This window comes from Perognathus longimembris, chromosome 15 (genome assembly GCF_023159225.1).
Source record: "Perognathus longimembris pacificus isolate PPM17 chromosome 15, ASM2315922v1, whole genome shotgun sequence".
Classification (NCBI taxonomy): Eukaryota; Metazoa; Chordata; class Mammalia; order Rodentia; family Heteromyidae; genus Perognathus; species Perognathus longimembris.
In genome coordinates this window covers 10755893-10774045 of record NC_063175.1, presented here as the reverse complement: position 1 = coordinate 10774045, position 18153 = coordinate 10755893, and the positions used below count along the sequence as shown (strand labels likewise).

The following is an 18153-nucleotide window of genomic DNA, read 5'->3' as shown; positions in this document are numbered from 1 at the left end:
ACCTGTCTCCCGAGGGGCCAGGATTACAGGCATGCAAATGTTCTTCAGGTCTCAAGCCAGACTCTGGGAGCCCTGTCTAACTGCATGGTCTGGCCCATGGAATGCAGACACCACGATTTCCCCTTTGGTCTCTCTGACATTATGCGTTTTGATATTTACATTTACATAAATAAATGCACACATGCAAGGCCTCCTGTTTAAATTTTGTGATTGTTAGCATAGTCACAGTACAAAATACATGAAACAGTCCTACAGACAGGGCTGTTTCAAATGTATTCTTTATGTTATACTCAGTGATAAACCAGGTATCATTTCTGCAAAAATAAAATAATCGAAAAGCTTTGGAAATTTAGGTCGTTAAATCTAACAATTCATTCCATTTGTCACTTTCAAGTCACTTACATAAGCATAAATGATAAATCTAAGGATATACTAACATCGGATGGTTTGTAGTCATCTTGGGTCATGGATAAAAGCTGCAAAAAGCAATGCAGGACAGTATGTTATTAGGTAAGCAAAGAGCATTTGAAGGTTGCTATACATCTATCAGCTGTACTACCCATGCACCCAACGCCAGCTGACTCCATGCTCCAGTTAACAATGCCGTGCAATTGCAAAGGTGCAGTAACACCACAGATGCGGCAGTTCCCTGTCATCACCTCCCTGCGACTGAAGTTACCTCCAGCTGTCACAGCGAATAAGCACCACAAGCCGCACGGTTATCGAGTTGCTGCATTTCCCAAGGGTTTGATTCTATAGACTATGCATTTTGCTTTGATGTGCCTAGAGATCTATCAGACATGAGGAGGATTCCAAAAGCACTCACTTTCCAAGAAATAAAGGTTTCTTAGCAGGATAAACGATTGATACTGAATTCTGGTGTGTGTCTTAGGGCTTGAACTCAGGGTCTCATGCTCCCTTTTAGGCTGGCAGTCTGCCACTTGAGCCACTCCTCCACTCTTGGATTTTCTTGCCAGTTAATTGCCTGTCAGGGATAGCTTCAAACTCCAATCCTCAGATCTCAGCCCCCTAAGTAGTTTACAGTTTACAGGGATAAACTACTATCACCTGATTGGAGATTATTTTACAATTTATATACTGTTCACTACATAATAACTCTTATATGACTGTGCTTTTTAAAACTATTTTAATGCTAGGTGGTTTGGGCATCTTTAGAGTCATAATTAACATAGAAAGTATTTCTGTAACATTTTGGAGATGAAATTCATTTACATTCTCAAAAATCATTCAGGGTCCTGAAGAGTCTTTTTTTTTTTAATTAGTGGAAACTTTAATCAATTCAAAAATAACTCATAAGAGAATGCAAATATTGGATGGATCTTGTTTTTTGATCCAATTTGATATTCTTCAATCTTTCTGCTATATTTTTAATCAATATACAAACATAATTTAAAGGCCAAGTATAAATAGTGATACATTAGCAAGTTTCATTTCTAATTTTGCCATCTTTATATATGTACTCCCCTACACATACTTCTATCAGTTTGAAAAATACTTCTTAAAAATTTTTATTAGCATATAATGGTTGTGCAAGTAGGTTTCCTGTGACATTTCCAAGCATAAATATGTACATGCATATATATGTGCATATATACAATGCCTCCTGGTTAGATTTCTCTGCTTTATCATACTCTTCCTTCCTCTCCTCCCCTTTTTCTTACATCAGATTTTATTGACAAGGTGTTGCCCAAAGGGGGTACAGTTACATAATAAGGTAGTGAGTACATTTCTTGTGATATCTTATACCCTCATTTTTCTTGCCCTTCCCTAGATCAGATAGGCATATATACAATACACAGTGTACCAAAATCATATACAGTAGTGTACGCCAATGGAGAGATTAGCTACCATACCAGGAAACTAGAGAGGTATTTAAAAGATAAGTTATGATTAATTCATTAAAAACAAAATCCTACTGTCCTGTATTGATGACTATACCTGTAATCCTAGCTACCTGCTCAGGGGGCTAAGATCCGAAGATCATGGTTGGAAGTTGGCCAGGCAGGAAAGTCCATGGCACTCTTATGTCCAAGTAATCACTAAAAGGCTGGAAGTGATGCTGTGGCTCAAGTGGTAGAGCAACAGCTGAGAGTGAAAAAGCTAAGGGACAGAATCCAGACCACGAGTTCAAGCCCCAGTATTGGCATACATTCTCTGTCTCTGTCTCTGTCTCTCTCTCTCTCTTACACACACACAATCCTATTATATGCTATAGTAAATTAATCATATATATATTCTTAAAAACCAAAATACTGGAAAAGGTGCTATTATTTTAGACTTCTACATATTTTCTTAGAGTTAGGCTTAAAGAAGGCAATTGGATTCCCATATCTGTGCTTTGGTCTGCTACAATAATACACTGTTTTGATAACAAATGTGAAGAGTGCTTGGTTTCTAAGACAATGCAGTTAGAAATGGAAGGATATGTTACTCTTCTATCCAGACCACTAGGAACAGTCTTTGCTACTTCAGCAAACTCTGCTAATGGGGGTTCTGTGAAGGGGAGGCGCAAGCAGAATTGGAGACCCTAACTGGAGTAGTTCCCACGGTCTGTTAGAATAAAATCCACTGATCTCTTTGCCCCTTGAATGAGTTTTTACCTGTGCATTGTGCTCTCAGGAGATTATGGTTTCCAAGCCGTTGGTTGGCTGAGCTACACGGTTACATCAATATTGACTGACACCTTCCATTACGTGATATTTATTTTTGTTTATTCATGAATTTACTTTGAGAGTATTGGTGTTTGAACTTAGGGCTTAGCACTTGCTGGGCAGGCCCTCTGCCATTTGGGCCATGCTCCTAGCCCATCTTTGCTTTAGTTTCTGAATAGAGTTTCACACTTATTCCTGAGCTGACCTGGATGGTGATCCACTTGCTTAACATTTCTCACGTGACTGTGATGACAGATGCTGGCCACCACGCCCAGCTTTCACTGTGTAAGACACACTCTCTCCATGTTTTCCCTGAGCTAGTCTTAAATCATGATCCTCTGGTCTGCTAGGATTGCAGGCATAAGCCACCTCGCCTAACCCCGTTAGGGAATACCTTAAATGCACATTAATGTTTACATACCGTGCAACATTAAACGCGAACATTGATTTACCAAAAAGTCACTTAAGAAGAGCTCATCAGAAGTCTTTAAGTGTTAGGAGGTTTTCATAGTCAATGGTAGACACATGTTTTCTAAAATTATGATGAAACTCAAATGTTTAAACTTTGACATTTCATTAAATACTAATCGGCTGCTTTCCGTAAATGGATGGACTCATTTCATTTCTTTTCAAATAATTAATTGCTAAATACTCAGATCGGAAGAACTACCTTTTTGTCTATCAACTGATCCTTTAAGAAAAGTGGTAGGTGAGGCCGCACGGCTCGGAGTGTCCCAGCCTCTCCTGCGGACAGCCGGCAGGCTGCACAGGTGGTATGCTACGCTGACGTCCTTTTGTCACATAGAATATTAATGTAACAGCCCGCACTTCAAGGCTGGCATGGAAGAAAATGCCCGTTGTCGCGAATGGCTTAACCACAGTACAGATTGTGAGACATTCATTGCTAGGCAATTTCTACTTTGCGGCAGAGCCTGCCACACCTCCAAGCTCCACGGCATAAGCAAGTCCTTCACTGCGCCTGCTCTACTGAAGGCTCCAGCGGAGTCTACACAACGTATCTGTGCATCAGCCGTAGAAAAGATACAATAAGAATGTGCTAGAAAGACAGAATGGGTCCACCGGTAAGGGACACCATACACAGGTACCGTGGGTGAGGAAGGAAGTGGGTGAGTAACAAGTGACTCTAATGGCGGAGGAGGACATGGCTGTACCTACCATAGACTCAGACAGTCTGTCTGTCTACCTACCTATCTGCCATCTATCTATAGTGCTGATAACGCGTGCTTGAACGCAGGGCCTTCCCCTTGCTCCCTCAGTTGGCTTTTTCACTCAAGGCTAGCCCTTTACAGAAGGAGAGCCACAGCTCCACTTCTGGCTCTTTGGTAGTTAACTGGAGAAGAGTTTCAAAACTTTCCTGCCAGGGCTAGCGTTGAGTCGCAATCCTCAGATCTCCTCAGTAGCTAGGATTACAGGCATAAGCCACCAACCAGGTCTCCCTATTTTAAAAGTACATTTACTGACACCAGCATGGCCACAACCATGAGAGCCATGCACTGTGCTTTGATGCTGTCTCGCTTGTTCCGGGCCAGAGAAGTCTTTCAGGTCTTTATGATGGACGGAGCCGCCTGCCCTGTGTGGATGGGGCAGAAACGTCATTACGTGGGCATGGGCTGTTCAGCAAGGTTATTCTTAATTGGAAGCAGGTTTTCTTTTGCTTTCTCTCCATGCTATGCAGCGAAGGCTATGACCACCACTGTGTGGTTTGCGCTGGCCAACCCAGTCTTGATTTATGAGGCTCAGAAATCCCAGTTTTACTCACCGTGAGCTTTGAATCCTTAGGCCAAGAGTTCTTCCCTCCCTTCCTCCTTCTCCCCTCCCTCCCTCCCCCCGTTCTCCCTTCCCCCACACCCTCTGTAGTGAGTCTTGTACTCAAGGCCTTGCACTTGCTAGATAGATGTTTGACCAATTGAGCTGTGCCCAAAGCCCTGTGGCTTTAGTTCATTTTTGGAGAGGATCTCAATTTTTAAAATGAATTTATCATTATTATAAAGGTGATGAGCGAAGGGATTACAATAATGAGTCAGGTAGAGAGGACATTTCCTCTTGTATAGCATCTTCTGCTCCTTCATTCTCTTCCAGAGCCTCCGCCCCATGTCTACCCATGAGTTGTATAGTTCACATTCTTCAGTGTCCCGTGAACACCACTGCTGCTTTTCACCCTTCTCCCTTGAGTTCTGTGCCCTCCCCAACCCCTCCTGATGAGTTGCACGTGAATGCATCATTCATCAAGAAAAGAAGACATAATCATCAAAAAATAAAAATTAAAAAAGAGAAGTATGATTTATATATTTGTGCATATATATATATGCATATACATACATAGAGGCACGTAGGCATTGTGCCTTTGTGTTTCTCTCCTCTTTTGATCTGTGTGTGAGTATCTAGAATCCTGTATAACTTGTCATATCCCAGTGTATTTTAGATATAACTTTCACTTACCAGAGAGAACATGTACTGTTTATCTCTCTGAGCTTGGTTTACCTCACTTAACATTTGTTCTAGTTCCATATGTTTCCCTGCAAACAACATGATCTTATTCTAATGACTGTGTAAAATTCCATTGCATGTAGGTACCACGTTTTTTGGATGCACTCCTCTGTAGTGGGTTATCTGGGTTGTTTCCATATCTTGGCTGTTGTGAACAGTAGAACAATGAACATGGAGGAGCAGGTGTCCTTGTCATATCCTGGTTCCTGTTCAAGGTAGATGCCTAGGAGTGTTTTTTGAGGAACCTTCAGACTGCATTCCAGAGTGGTTCCACTAGTTTACATTCTCACCTGCAGTGCAGTAGGGTTCCCTCCCTCCCCCCTATCCTGGCCAACATTTGTTGTTTGGATACACGTTGGCTAATCTAACTTGAGTGAGATGGAATCTCAGAGTTGTTTTGGGTTGCATCTCCTTTATGGCCAGGGATAATGAGCATTTCCTCATGTGTTTCTTTGCCATTCTTACCTCTTCTTCTGAAAGGTCTCTTCTTAGCTCCTTTGCCCATTTAGTAATTGGTTTATTAGGTCTGGAAGGGGTTAGTTTCTTGAGCTTCTTGCATATATTGGACAATGGGACTTCATCTGATGTATTGCTGGTAAAGATCTTCTCCCAGTCTGTTGGCTGTCTTTCTACTTTAGTAACTAGTCTTTAATCGTGCAGAAAATATTTATTTTGATGTAGTCCCACTTGGCAACACTCTCTGCCATCTGTTGTGCCCCTGGGACTCTTCAAGAAGTTTCTACCTATATCTATAAATTCTTGTGTTTGTTTTTTTTACCCCAGTCCTGTGGCTTGACCTCAGGGCCTGAGCACTGTCCCTGAGCTGCTTTTGCTCAAGACTATCACTCTACCACTTGAGCCACAGCACCATTTCCAGCGTTTTCTGTTTATGTGGTACTGAGGAATCGAACTCAGGGCTCCATGCATGCTAGGCGAGCACTCTGCCTCTGAGCCACCTGCCCATCCCCTATGTCTATAAATTCTAATGTGTCTCTCTTGTAGTACTTTTATAGTTTTGGGTCTGACGTTGATTCCTTGATCCACTTTGAATTGATAGCAGTGCATGGCGACAAATTGGGGTCCACTTCTAGCTTTCTGCATAAAGATGCCCAGTTTTCCCAACAGCAATTTTTGAAGAGGCTTTTTTTTTCCCCCCTCCACTGTATGTCTTTGGCTCACTCATCAAATATCAGATAACTCTAAGTGTACGGTTCTAGTTTTCAATTTTTCACCCAGGGCTCGCTTCTTCCTCCCTATGCCCCCAGTAGGGTTGCAGGCACACACCACCATGCCCAGCTGGACTGTAAGGATTAGAACAGAGATAGTTGTGGTATTGAGGATTGCTGCCAGGAATCCCTGCTGCCCCGAGCCCCACAGGCCTCTCTCGACAGGGTGCCCCACCTGTGACTGCTAGCTATTATTTAGTGGACTAAGTCTGACAGCCTGAAGCCTGGGGTGATGACATCAAAGTGCTCAAGTGTCACTGTCAAGTGTCCCAAGGGGACACCAGGACGCTGTCCTTCATCATGGCAGCTCATTCATTTCTCACCCCCTCTCTGTGGAGGACAGTCGTGTTGGCACCAGGGCTGTGTATCTCAGAGACGCTCACCCATCACCAAGTGAACCTAAGAATCAGCTCCTGGGTTCTCTATGCCGGGAGCCCCTGGCTGAAAGCAGCAGGAACACGCGGAGGACATGTCCTCCCAGCATGCAAGAGGCACTTCAAATGCGCGGGCTGGCCGGTGAGTGAAGAAGGTATGGAAAGCATTATAGTTGCGGGGGATGGGGACCTAATGGGCTCCCAGGACAATCCCAGCCATGCGCACCGCTCCCTGGCAATGCTCTCCATGGTGTCCACACCGTGACAGGTCCAGAGCCCGCTCCGCAGGACCGTGGTCTCCCCTAAGGGGTTGTTGAAGGGGCTCAACAGAGCACACTTCACTCACTGAACGTATTTCTTATCTATTGGTTTATGCTGGTGCTGGGATCTGAGATCCTTGAGGTTACTTGGCTTGCTTCCCCATGGCTGGTGTTCTATCACTTGAGACATGCCTCCAACTTGGCTTTTTGCTGATTAATTGGACATAAGGCATTCACAGACTTTTCTACCTGGGCTGGCTTCAAACTGGAATCCTCTGGATCTCAACCTGCTGAGTAACTAAGATTACAAGTGTGAGCTACCCACTTTTGGCTCGCTTGCGTGAAGTATGAGATGTAAATAGATCAGGCAGATTCTTGTAGGATTAAGAGGCTTATGAGAAGCATGGACGTACAGAATCCCGTTTGTCCAGGGCACAGCGCGCATGGTGCTGCTTTTAGAAGCAAGTGATTCCTTTTGATGGTATGTGGTAACTGCCTAGCTGTCTAAATTGAACTGTGTCCACATATTAGCAGCGGGGTGTGTGTGTGTGTGTGTGTGTGTGTGTGTGTGTGTGTGTGTGTGTGTGTGTGTGGTGTTATTACAAAGCATGCACTCAGCAGTAAAATACCAATGTAGCAACACAAACTAGGAGGTGAAGCACTTGGCTCCTGAGCTTACTTTTCTCTCATCGGTTGGGTAATGGGCTGCATACCACAGGCTCCGCCTCCTTTCTGCTGTGGTCTGATTGGAGCTGCAGGCCAGGGCTTGGTCCTCTTCTTTTGTCTTGTCATCCTGTACCTGAAACACAGAGTCACAGGAACAACTCTGCTTCCCAAAGCTCAGCCCTCAGAAGATGGCAGGGACACCATGAACGTGGTTTCTATTGTATACTGTTGTGCACTTGGGATGGACTCTGATTCTGCAAGGCCCCAAGTTTGACAGCATGTGCTTCATGTTAAACATCTGCAGTGTCTCCCACTAGAAAAGCTATGCAAATCATTTAGTATAAACACATTTTTTTTTTGTGTGTGTACACCACTACTGAATCTTGAACTCAAGTTCTTTTGCTGGTATTCTACTACTTGAGCCCTACTTCCACTTCCAGCTTTTTGCTGATTAATCAGAAATAAGGGAGAAAAATCAAATCGTTTGATCGGAACCTCCTGAGTAGCTAGGATTTACATGTCTGAGCCAGCCACGCTCAGCAGTGTTTCATAGACATTTACCTGAACACTCACACCCAGTGGCTTGTGGTTTTTCATTACATGTGCTAAGGCATGTGGGATTAGGATGTCAGGAGCCTCCTGTATTTTCACATTGCCTCGGTACGAAAGTCCTACTTCCAGCCTACTTAAGAGTACAGACGGACTGAAACGCTGAGGCAGATGTGATGCTTGTGCTCCATGGACCCCCAGAGACCGCGGTAGCACAGGTGGCCCGTGCGGCTGCACTCCAGATTGCTTCCCTGGTGCTCTGCTGCCCTCGTTCCCCGGACACCTCAGGACTGGGGCACCAGAGCGTCACGCAGACCTGGAGGGCACGGCAGGATCTCACCAGACACACTGCTGATGCCCAGGGAGAGCTCAGGACCTCAAGACCTCTTCCTGACTGTCTTCGTTTCTGTCATGTATAAAACAGTATCCAGAAGTAATTCCATCATGCGTATCAGTTCCTTATGTGCACATTTCATTCTACAGATACACGTCAGTATACACATTAGTAGGTATGCTTGTCAAGGAAGCAAACATAACGAACATTTTTTTTTTTTTTTGGGCCAGTCCTGGGCCTTGGACTCAGGGCCTGAGCACTGTCCCTGGCTTCTTTTTACTCAAGGCTAGCACTCTGCCACTTGAGCCACAGCGACACTTCTGGCCTTTTTCTGTATATATGGTGCTGGGGAATCGAACCCAGGGCCTCATGTATACAAGGCAAGCACTCTTGCCACTAGGCCATATCTCCAGCCCCATAAAGAACATTTTAAAGGATTTTTTTTTTAAAAAATGAAGAATAGGACATTTCCTGAGAAGTGGAGAAAATGGCAATGCAAGATGAGCTTACAGAGCACACGCTACAGTTAGCAATCTGTGGCGGCTTTCCACAGGAAGACGACCCATCATCAAGGATGGGGTCTGCGACCCTTTCCCTACGAGCTGCCATTGCCCTCCGTGACTTTTCATGTGGTGGGGAGAAAGAACACAGGCGAGGGAAGACACATCGCTGTTTCTGAGTGGCACACCTGCCAGGCCTGGGTGGGGACATGGCTTTCTCTAGTAGGATGGGTCAGTTTAACAACTGCAGGCCTTCCCGTGGACGTCTTGCTACCTTGACACACAGTGCGTCACCTGACTGCACAATGACTGGTGGATCTGGTACAGTCGGTGGTATGAAGCCAAGAAAGTGGAAAAGTAGGAAACTACTCCAGGCTAGAAATGATGCCCTGGGGAGAGATTGTATTCAGCCCAGTACTGATGTGAATAGCGCCCCCTGCAGGAGATGGGCGAAAAAGCACAACCCTCTCTGCCGTACCAACTTTCTTCCTTCGCATGGAGTGGTGAGGTACCACTGAGCTCTCCACAGTCATTTAGGAGAAAGAAAAGAAGACTGAGCTGCTTACCGCTGAAAGAGAAAAGAAAGAAGCTGCACAGGCTTGGTGACCTCTCCAAAGCTCCATATCTGTGTGCAGGCACCGGTACCCCCAAAGCTGGCCTTGCACTACTGTATCCTCAGTGGCTGAGAGCTCTGGACAAGATTTGGGAACTCCAATCACCCTGGCAACAGAGCCTGCATGGTCTCTAAAGACTAAGCTTTGTGGTCAAATTAAGCTATAAACTGGTTTGTACCATGCAGTATGGAATTTCAGAAAACTCTACCTGTCACACCTTATCTTTTCTCATCTGTAAAGCAGATATAACACTTGTACTTCAGAATGATTTAGCATATTGCTGTAATGTACATAAACATCTTAGCATAACACTTGGCACTAGCAAGTGCAAATGAACCCATCCTCCTCCGCACCATTCAGTCACGGTACACACAGGGAAGTTAGTGAAGAAAAGCTAGTCTTTCACACTCAACTCTCTTTGCATCTGTGTGTGTGTGTGTGTGTGTGTGTGTGTGTGTGTGTGTGTGTACCAGTACTTGGATTTGAACTCAGGGCCTGCACTCTATCCCTTAATTTTTTTTCTTCAAGGCTGGCACTCTGTCACTTGGGCCACAGTTCTGCTTCTAGCTTTTTGCTCATTAATTGGAGACAAGAGTCTCACATGCTTTTTTTTGCCCAGGCTGGCTCCGAACCACGATCCTCATATCTCAGACTCTTGAGTAGCTAGGGTTAGAATTAGAAGCATGAGCTATCAGAGTGTGGTTTTCCTTTGCAGAATTACAATACTGCCACCGTTGTGGTGAGCATTCGATGGAACTATAGTGTAGACGAGTGAGCAGGCTAGAGGAGTGAGACTTTTCACCCGGAGATCTCAGGCCACTTTGCAGACAAGGTCACAGAACGCGTGTGAGCCTTACAAGGGGTTCCTGCAGCCAGATGCGGATGAGTGTGGCTAGCGTGTAGTACATCACCAGCAGCAGGATGGGGTTGGCGTGGTGATACCAGGACAGCTCGGGGTTCACGATGATCTTCCACGTGCAGGAGCAGTCTGTCTGGATCACGGACTTGATACCAAACAACCTGAGAGCAAGCAAAGGGAACGTCTGAAACACAAATGTTACAAACGCCATCATTCAAGCCTAGATCTGTAACTCCCTCACTATGGAACACAGACATGGGCAACGTGTAACAAACACAGCCTTGTCACACGCGTGTGTATATTCAGCACGAACACCCACATTGGCCGAATGCACTCTATAATGGTTCAAAAATTCAGCACCAGTGGCTCACGCCTGTAATCTTAGCTACTCAGGAGGCTGGATCTGGGGATCACAGTTCAAAGGCAGCCTTAGCAGGAAACCCTCTGAGATTCTTATCTCCAAGTAACTACCAAAAAGCAGGAAGTGGAACTGTGGCTCAAGTGAGAGTTCTTGCTTTAAGTGGAAAAGCTAAGGAGAGCATTCGGGCCCTGAGTTCAAGCCTTAGTACCAGTACAAAAACTACCCCAAATTAGCTTCTACCCATATTTCTTTAGAATTTTATATTTTAGTCACCACCAGCTCTATTAAAGGCCTGCTTTACTGAACTGCCAAGTATGCGGTAACTTGTTACTATGTCCAACTAAATAAGCAAATATTTTGTTTCTGGCTGGACTTAGCATTAGCTGTTCAGCTAGTGTTGATATTATGAAGCAAATACTGAAATTGGACACAGTTCTGCAGCTGAGCCATAAAAGGCAACTATTACATAGTAAAATTTCTGTAAAATATATTTTATTTTGGGGGCAATTTTTTCCCCCAAAGCTTTGTCCTTCATCGTTTATTTTTTAAGATGAGTTTATGAGGTTTGTTAATTTTTGAAATGGTTCATTGTTAATACTGGTTTCTACTATATAATTAAAATATTTCTGATTACATAGTGGGGAACTGTATAAAATATGATTGGTATATAAAATGGGTAAAAGTATAGAATGTGATGGATTTAGAAATTCACTTGGGTGCTAGAGACTCGTGCCTATAATCCTACCTACTCTGAAGGCTGTCTCTGAGACTCTCATCTCCATTTAACCACCAAAAAGCTGGAAGTAGTGCCGTTGCTCAAGGGGTAGATTGCCAGTCTTCGAGCAATAAAGTTTAAGAGAATGTGAGGCCCTGAGTTTAAAACTTAGTAAGGCACTTGTGCACACACACACACCCACGCAAATTTAACAGTAATTTTTCACAGTTGTTTGTAAATTAAACTCTGTACCTTCTGAGCTGTTTTTGACATTTCTATGTAAACCGTGAAGAATCAAACCTACATTTTGCATTACAAGGTGTGGGTCCCACAAACATGTAAAGAAGCTGTAGAATTATCTTCTGCAAAGAATTCTCTCTGGGTTTCTATCTGTATCTCTGTCTGTCTCTCTCTCAAGAGACTACATGCTGTAGGAAGAATTTGTACTTAGGCAGGGAAATTCATACTTGAACTTTCATATCGTCCCAGGTCCCTGCAGTATCCACCTGTTGAACATACTTAGTCATTTTTTAGGGTGGGTTGTATTTGCGGAGGGGGTATCATCCTGTCAGCCCCTATAGACTCCCTCCCACGTGAGCGACCACTGACGTGACCACGTGGTGCGACCCATAGCTTGATGGGAGCAAGGGCCAGGAGGCGTTTTTCCTATGGAGGGTGGAAGGGGCACAGGGACCCACTGTCGGGAAGAAGACGTGATTTGGGGCACTCAGGGCAGACGAGTAGATGAGAGAAAGAAACCTCAGGGGATTGGTGTGATTGTGTCATGTCATGAGCCTGAGCAGGGGAAGAGGGTCAAAGGCTGGAAATAGATGGAAGATGATTCTCACGGTGTAGTCACAGACCTTATTCTAGCTAGATAGTACTCACATGATTGCTGAGTGTGTTGCAGTAGTAAAGGTCTAGCATTCAAACCCATGTAATGGAAAATGGAGTCGGCCTTCGTATCCATGTACCCACGCCCATGGATCCCACCCACGTGAAATTGTGCACTAAAAACCACAGACTCACTGACTTGTACACATATTTGAGGTATCTGGACATGTAAAACACACAGGAGCAGCATCTGGGGACAGTTGTGCTCTCGGTTGTCATTGCTAGTAAGGGCTTGAATAAGGAGTAGGGACAAGTTAAGGGAACATGGCTTTCCATTTCCTTCCTTCCCTTCTCTTACTTTCCTCCCTTCCCCTGGGGCTTGAACTTGGAGCGTAGGTGCTGTCCCTGAGCTTTCTGGCTCAAGGACAGTGATCTACCACTAGAGCCACAGCTCCACTTCTGGGTTTTGGGTGGTTAAAGGTCAGAGTCCCAAGGACTTTTCTGCCCCTCCTCCTCCAGCACTTTGGTTTGTCTTTTGTTTTGAACGTTTGTCTGTGCTTTTCTCAAATTCCCGGTCCTGCAACCTCCACCTGCCTAGCCATAAGAAGCACAGTATGTGCTGGTGTGCTCAGGTTGCCATTCACATTTGAGAGATTATTTGGTGAAACATCATTTTGGGCACCATTTTTAAAAATTTCGTCATACCATTGCATACTACCTATTTGTATCATATTTCCTAATTTTTGACTTCCTATTTTCATATCTAGTTGATGGAAAGATTTATTAGTAGATTTTACAACAAATTCAGAATAGACATTATTTAAAAAATCCTTTATTTGACTATTTTTTAATCCTTAAAAAATTCACCAGATGCTAGTGGTACACTAGCTAGTGGTATAATCCTAGCTACTTAGGATGCTGAGACTTGCCAGTCTAGGCAAAAAAAAATCAGTAAGATTTTATCTCTGAAATAACTAGCAAGAAGCTGGTCTAGACGCATGACTCAAGTGGTAGAATACCAGTCATAAGCAAGCAAGCCTGAGGCCCTGACTTCAAACCACACACACAGAGCACCACCCCCTACCTGCACCCCCAAAAGAAACTCTTCCTCTTAGAGATCAACATTTGGCTCTATTTGGCTCTTTTTCTTTTCTTCTTGTATCATCTCCTCCCCTGACGCTAACCTGGCATTACGCTATGGAGAAGCTTGTGAAAAACTCTCAGGCTGGGATGGCACCCTTCCCGGTCAACCATGATTCTACAGCGGTGATAGCCATGAACAAGGCTCCTCGCCAACTCCTGTCTTCTCTCTTCCCTAAGAAAACATTCGTCCTCTCAAGGACTCAGGAGCCAGTTAAGCTTAAGGGGCTTCTCTAAGATATCAGTTGAGGAATAATCCTGGTGTTGGTGACTTGTGCCTGTAACCTGAGCTACCCAGAGGACTAAGACCTGAATATTGCAATTTGAAGTCAGTACATGCAGGAAAGTCCATGAGTCTCTTATCTCCAATGAAACAGCAAGAAGACAGAAGTGAAGCTGTGGATCAAGTGGTAGACCACCATTCCTCAGAGGATAGAGCCCAGATTCTGAGTTCAAGCCCTATTACGAACACACACACACACACACACACACACACACACACACACACACACACAGATAGTCTTTAACTTACTTAATCATTTTTTCATTGACAATATTGAATAGAAAATTAATTCTGTTAAAATCTACTTTTGAGCCAAAGATAAGTATTACAGACAAAAATTGTTCCCATGTTACTACATTCACGGGCACTTTCCAAGCAAAATAAGAATAAATGTATAAAATATTACTTCTCTAGACAAAGTCAGCATTGAAAAACCCTAGACAAATTCTCAACAGCATGATTGCATTTAATAACCACAAAACTAGTTATAGCAATCACTAGCCTTCAAATTTAATAGTTTGAGGCTGGGTGCTAAAGTATTATTTGATATAAACTTGTCCCCATCTTCTTAAGAGTATTTCTAATTGTGGAAAAAAAGCCCCAAATGTATACAATTCCTTGTTGATAGTCTGTACAACCCACTAGTGAAACTGGACATTAGACAACCAAAGTCTTCCAAAATGAGAAACTGAGAACCTGACCCCCCAAAGGGATTTCTATTTTAACAAAATGGGTGGAGATTTTGGGGTGCTCTGCCTGTTTAAGATGTTCACCTTTTCTTTCCACGGATTCCTAAATGATGCTGGAAATACTTGGAGCAGAAGAGAATAATTATCACAGGCAGACGAGTGGCATTATTGTAGGGTGCAGGGGACCGACGTAGGTAACTCTTACACCACATCACCATCAATGACGGAGGCTGCTTCTTCTCACCACCTACTCTCCTGTTGCTTCTCAGTGCGGGTGACAAGGCTGGCCACTGAGAAGCGCCACTGCATGGTGTTGAGCACTGGCAACAGACCATCCGACTGTTTATTTCCTGTCCTCCATACCTAAGACCTAAAGTGCCATCTTCTTTCATAGGCCCCCAAACCCCTGCGGGCCTCTGTTCTGGGGCAGTTCCTAGTCCCTGGCAGGGATTCAAAGATGCTGAAATCACCAACCAAGCAGCAGAAGCCACGCCCACAGCACAGGTGTTTTAGGAGAAAGCATGAGTATTTCCCCTGTTGAGCTTTTAGTAATCCACTCCCACCTCTCCCTCTGTGTTCCTCAAAAGAACAAGATGGAAGGAAGGGCTTCACTGATTCAAGACCTTCTTCCATGCCTCACTAAACCAAGGCAGAAAGGAGAGGGTGGGCCCAAAGTGGACAATGCCCTCTCTCTTCCTGGACATCCTTGGGAGCCTGGGGAATGGCTCTGCTCTGGAGCAGACCTGTGCAGGGGACAGGGGCCTCTCCCCTTGGGAAGAGGTGAGCAGTGACCCAACCAATTGCCAGAACAGCTGAGGATGGCCTGAAAAACATTTAAAAGGGAGACTCGGTGAGGGCTACATCCAACTACTAGTTTCCAACTACTACTATTCCTTCTTTCTCCTCTTCCTCCTTCTTTTCCTCCTTACCTAAGAAGCAGGAAGACAAGATCTCATACAGCACAGGCGAACCCCCCAGTGAGAGTCCTATTTGGGGACACACACCAAACTTGCAGTAGTCAAGAGGCTTTCCTTAACTTCCCTGGCATCTTATTCTCACTTTCAAATAAACTTTGCTTCTGCTCCCACTTTAATTGTCTCCTAATTCTTTATTTGGCAGAGAAAAAAGGAACCCAGTACAATACCACTGCCTCTCCAAAGACTATCCTCACAGGGTCACCTTCTCTCAGCCTCAGCCTCTGCTCGCTCCTGCTCCTCACTTCCCAGAGTGAAGGCCTGGACCTCACCTTCCTGTAATTCATGAATTCCTTCATGTTTTTGCCATCCTGCTTATTCTGCCTGCCCACCTGCTGATCTGAGCTGAATACATCCATGGGTAGCAAAGCCGTGGCGGCATCCTCTAACATCTAAGATCAGAGCTTATATTAGAGTTCCCACCTCTTTACATCACAAAGAGCATTTGACTCAGCCTTTCCAAAGTGGAGTTTGCAGACTGCCTGTAGAAACCTGGAAATGCCAGTTCTCAGGTCCCCACATCAGACTGTCTGTCGCCTGAATCTGGGTGGAGGCTAGGGAAAAGCTTTTTCCAAACTTTCCTTCTGGGTCCTACCCAGTGATTGAAAAGCAGAGATAATCTCAATGTTAGATGTCAAATTTGCCATTCAAATGCAATATAAACAGAGCTGGAAGCATCTGTGTTCACCCCAGATTATTTCTTTCTCATTAAGAATTAAAGGAAGGAAGCGTTCCCAGAAGGGCTACTGCTCTATGCAAACAGGTTATGAAGAAGCAATGAAGGCCATTGATTTCTTTAATTTATTGTTTTATTTTTATTGCTTTTGTGCAGTTTATTAACAGAGGGGTTGCAATTACCTGAGTCAGGTACAATCAGTACAATTCTTTTTGAACCGTGTCTCCACTTCCACCACTCTCTCACAATCTTTCCCTCTTGTCCCACCCATAAGATATCCAGTTCATTTTCCACATAGTGTCTAGTGAGTATCATTGCTGCATTTGCTCATCTCTGCCCCACCTTTATGTACCCATTGCTCTCCCAAATACAAACAAATGAGACAAAAAATAAAAAGAGAATGAAAATAGCAGCAACGGTGTCTAAAGAGTGTTTCTTTTTTTTGGCCAGTCCTGGGCCTTGGACTCAGGGCCTGAGCACTGTCCCTGGCTTCTTCCCGCTCAAGGCTAGCACTCTGCCACTTGAGCCACAGCGCCGCTTCTGGCCGTTTTCTGTATATGTGGTGCTGGGGAATCGAACCTAGGGCCTCGTGTATCCGAGGCAGGCACTCGTGCCACTAGGCTATATCCCCAGCCCTAAAGAGTGTTTCTTGTATCCTTTCTTTGGAGTTCATTTAGTAGAATATTTTTTATATGATCATCTGTTCATAGCTATTGAGCCTTTGTCCACTATTCCTATACTTCACCTCCCTTGGCCTGTGTATGTTAGCGACTAGGGTCCTATATAATTTATCATGTGTCAGTTTTATTTATTCCTTTTGGTCATTCAGTGTGTTTACTTGTAGATTTAAAGCCACCTTTTAGTTACCACAAATAAGGAAAACCACACAGCCTGTGTTTTTCTGGTTCTGGCTTACTTCACTTAATATAATATTTTCCAAGTCTTTCAATTTCCTTACACATGGTACAAGATCATTCTTTCTAATGGATGAGTAGAATTTATACATATCTGAGGCACATCTAGCTTGCAGTGCTGCAGTGAACATGGTTGTGCTAGTGGCTTTAGTGTGGCCTGGCTTGTGGTCCACTGGATAAATGCCCAGGAGTGGGATTGATGAGTCATAGGGGAGCTCTATGTCTAGTCTTTTAAGGAACCTTCATATGGCTTTCCAGAGTGGCTGAACAAGTTTATATTCCCACCAACAATGTAACAGGGTTCCCTTTTGTCCACATCCCTGACAGCATTTGTTACTGTTAATTTTCCTGATAATGGCCATTCTAACTGGAATGAGAGGAAATCATAACTTTGTTTTGATTTGCATTTCTTTTATGGCTGGAGATGTTGAGCTCTTCTTCATGTGTCTATTAGCCATTCTCTTTTCTTTTTCTGAGAAGTTTCTCTTTAGATCTTTAACCCACTTATTGATTGGATTGTTTTGCTTTTGAGGATGTATTTTTGGGACGCTTATTTATTTATTTGTTGTCAAAGTGATGTACAGAGGGGTTACAGTTTCATATGTAAGGCAGTGAGTACAATTCTTATCAAATTTGTTACCTCCTCATTTTTCTCCTGCCTTCTCCCCTCCCCAATTACCTACCCGCCCCCAAATTGCACAGTTGGTTTACAGCATGTTGTCTTGTAAGTATTGCTGTTACACTGATTCACCTTTTATCCTTTGTCTCTCCATTTTGATATTCCCCTTCGAAGGGGAAAAAATTCTGAAAAAACTATATACAGTACCTAGGGTACCAAAATCAGTTACAGGGACATCAGGAGTCAAAACATGGGGAAGAAAAACAAAAGAAAAAGGCATAATTTTACATGGTATGTTGAAAATAACACAACAATGATAAGCAACTTATTTCCATAACTTGGAGTTCATTTTGCTTAGCATTGTGTTATGTGCTCATATGCACTAG

At 43.9% G+C, this 18153-nt stretch overlaps 1 protein-coding gene across 1 annotated transcript in view; it reads right to left on the bottom strand.

Moving 5' to 3' along the window:
• The window catches only part of Piezo2 (piezo type mechanosensitive ion channel component 2), a 343119-nt gene that overhangs the window by 104270 nt on the left and 220696 nt on the right, over positions 1-18153 (bottom strand). The window contains 3 exon segments of the mRNA XM_048363082.1: positions 438-476; positions 7720-7839; positions 10561-10723. Of these exon segments, the coding sequence (XP_048219039.1) occupies positions 438-476; positions 7720-7839; positions 10561-10723 (322 nt within the window).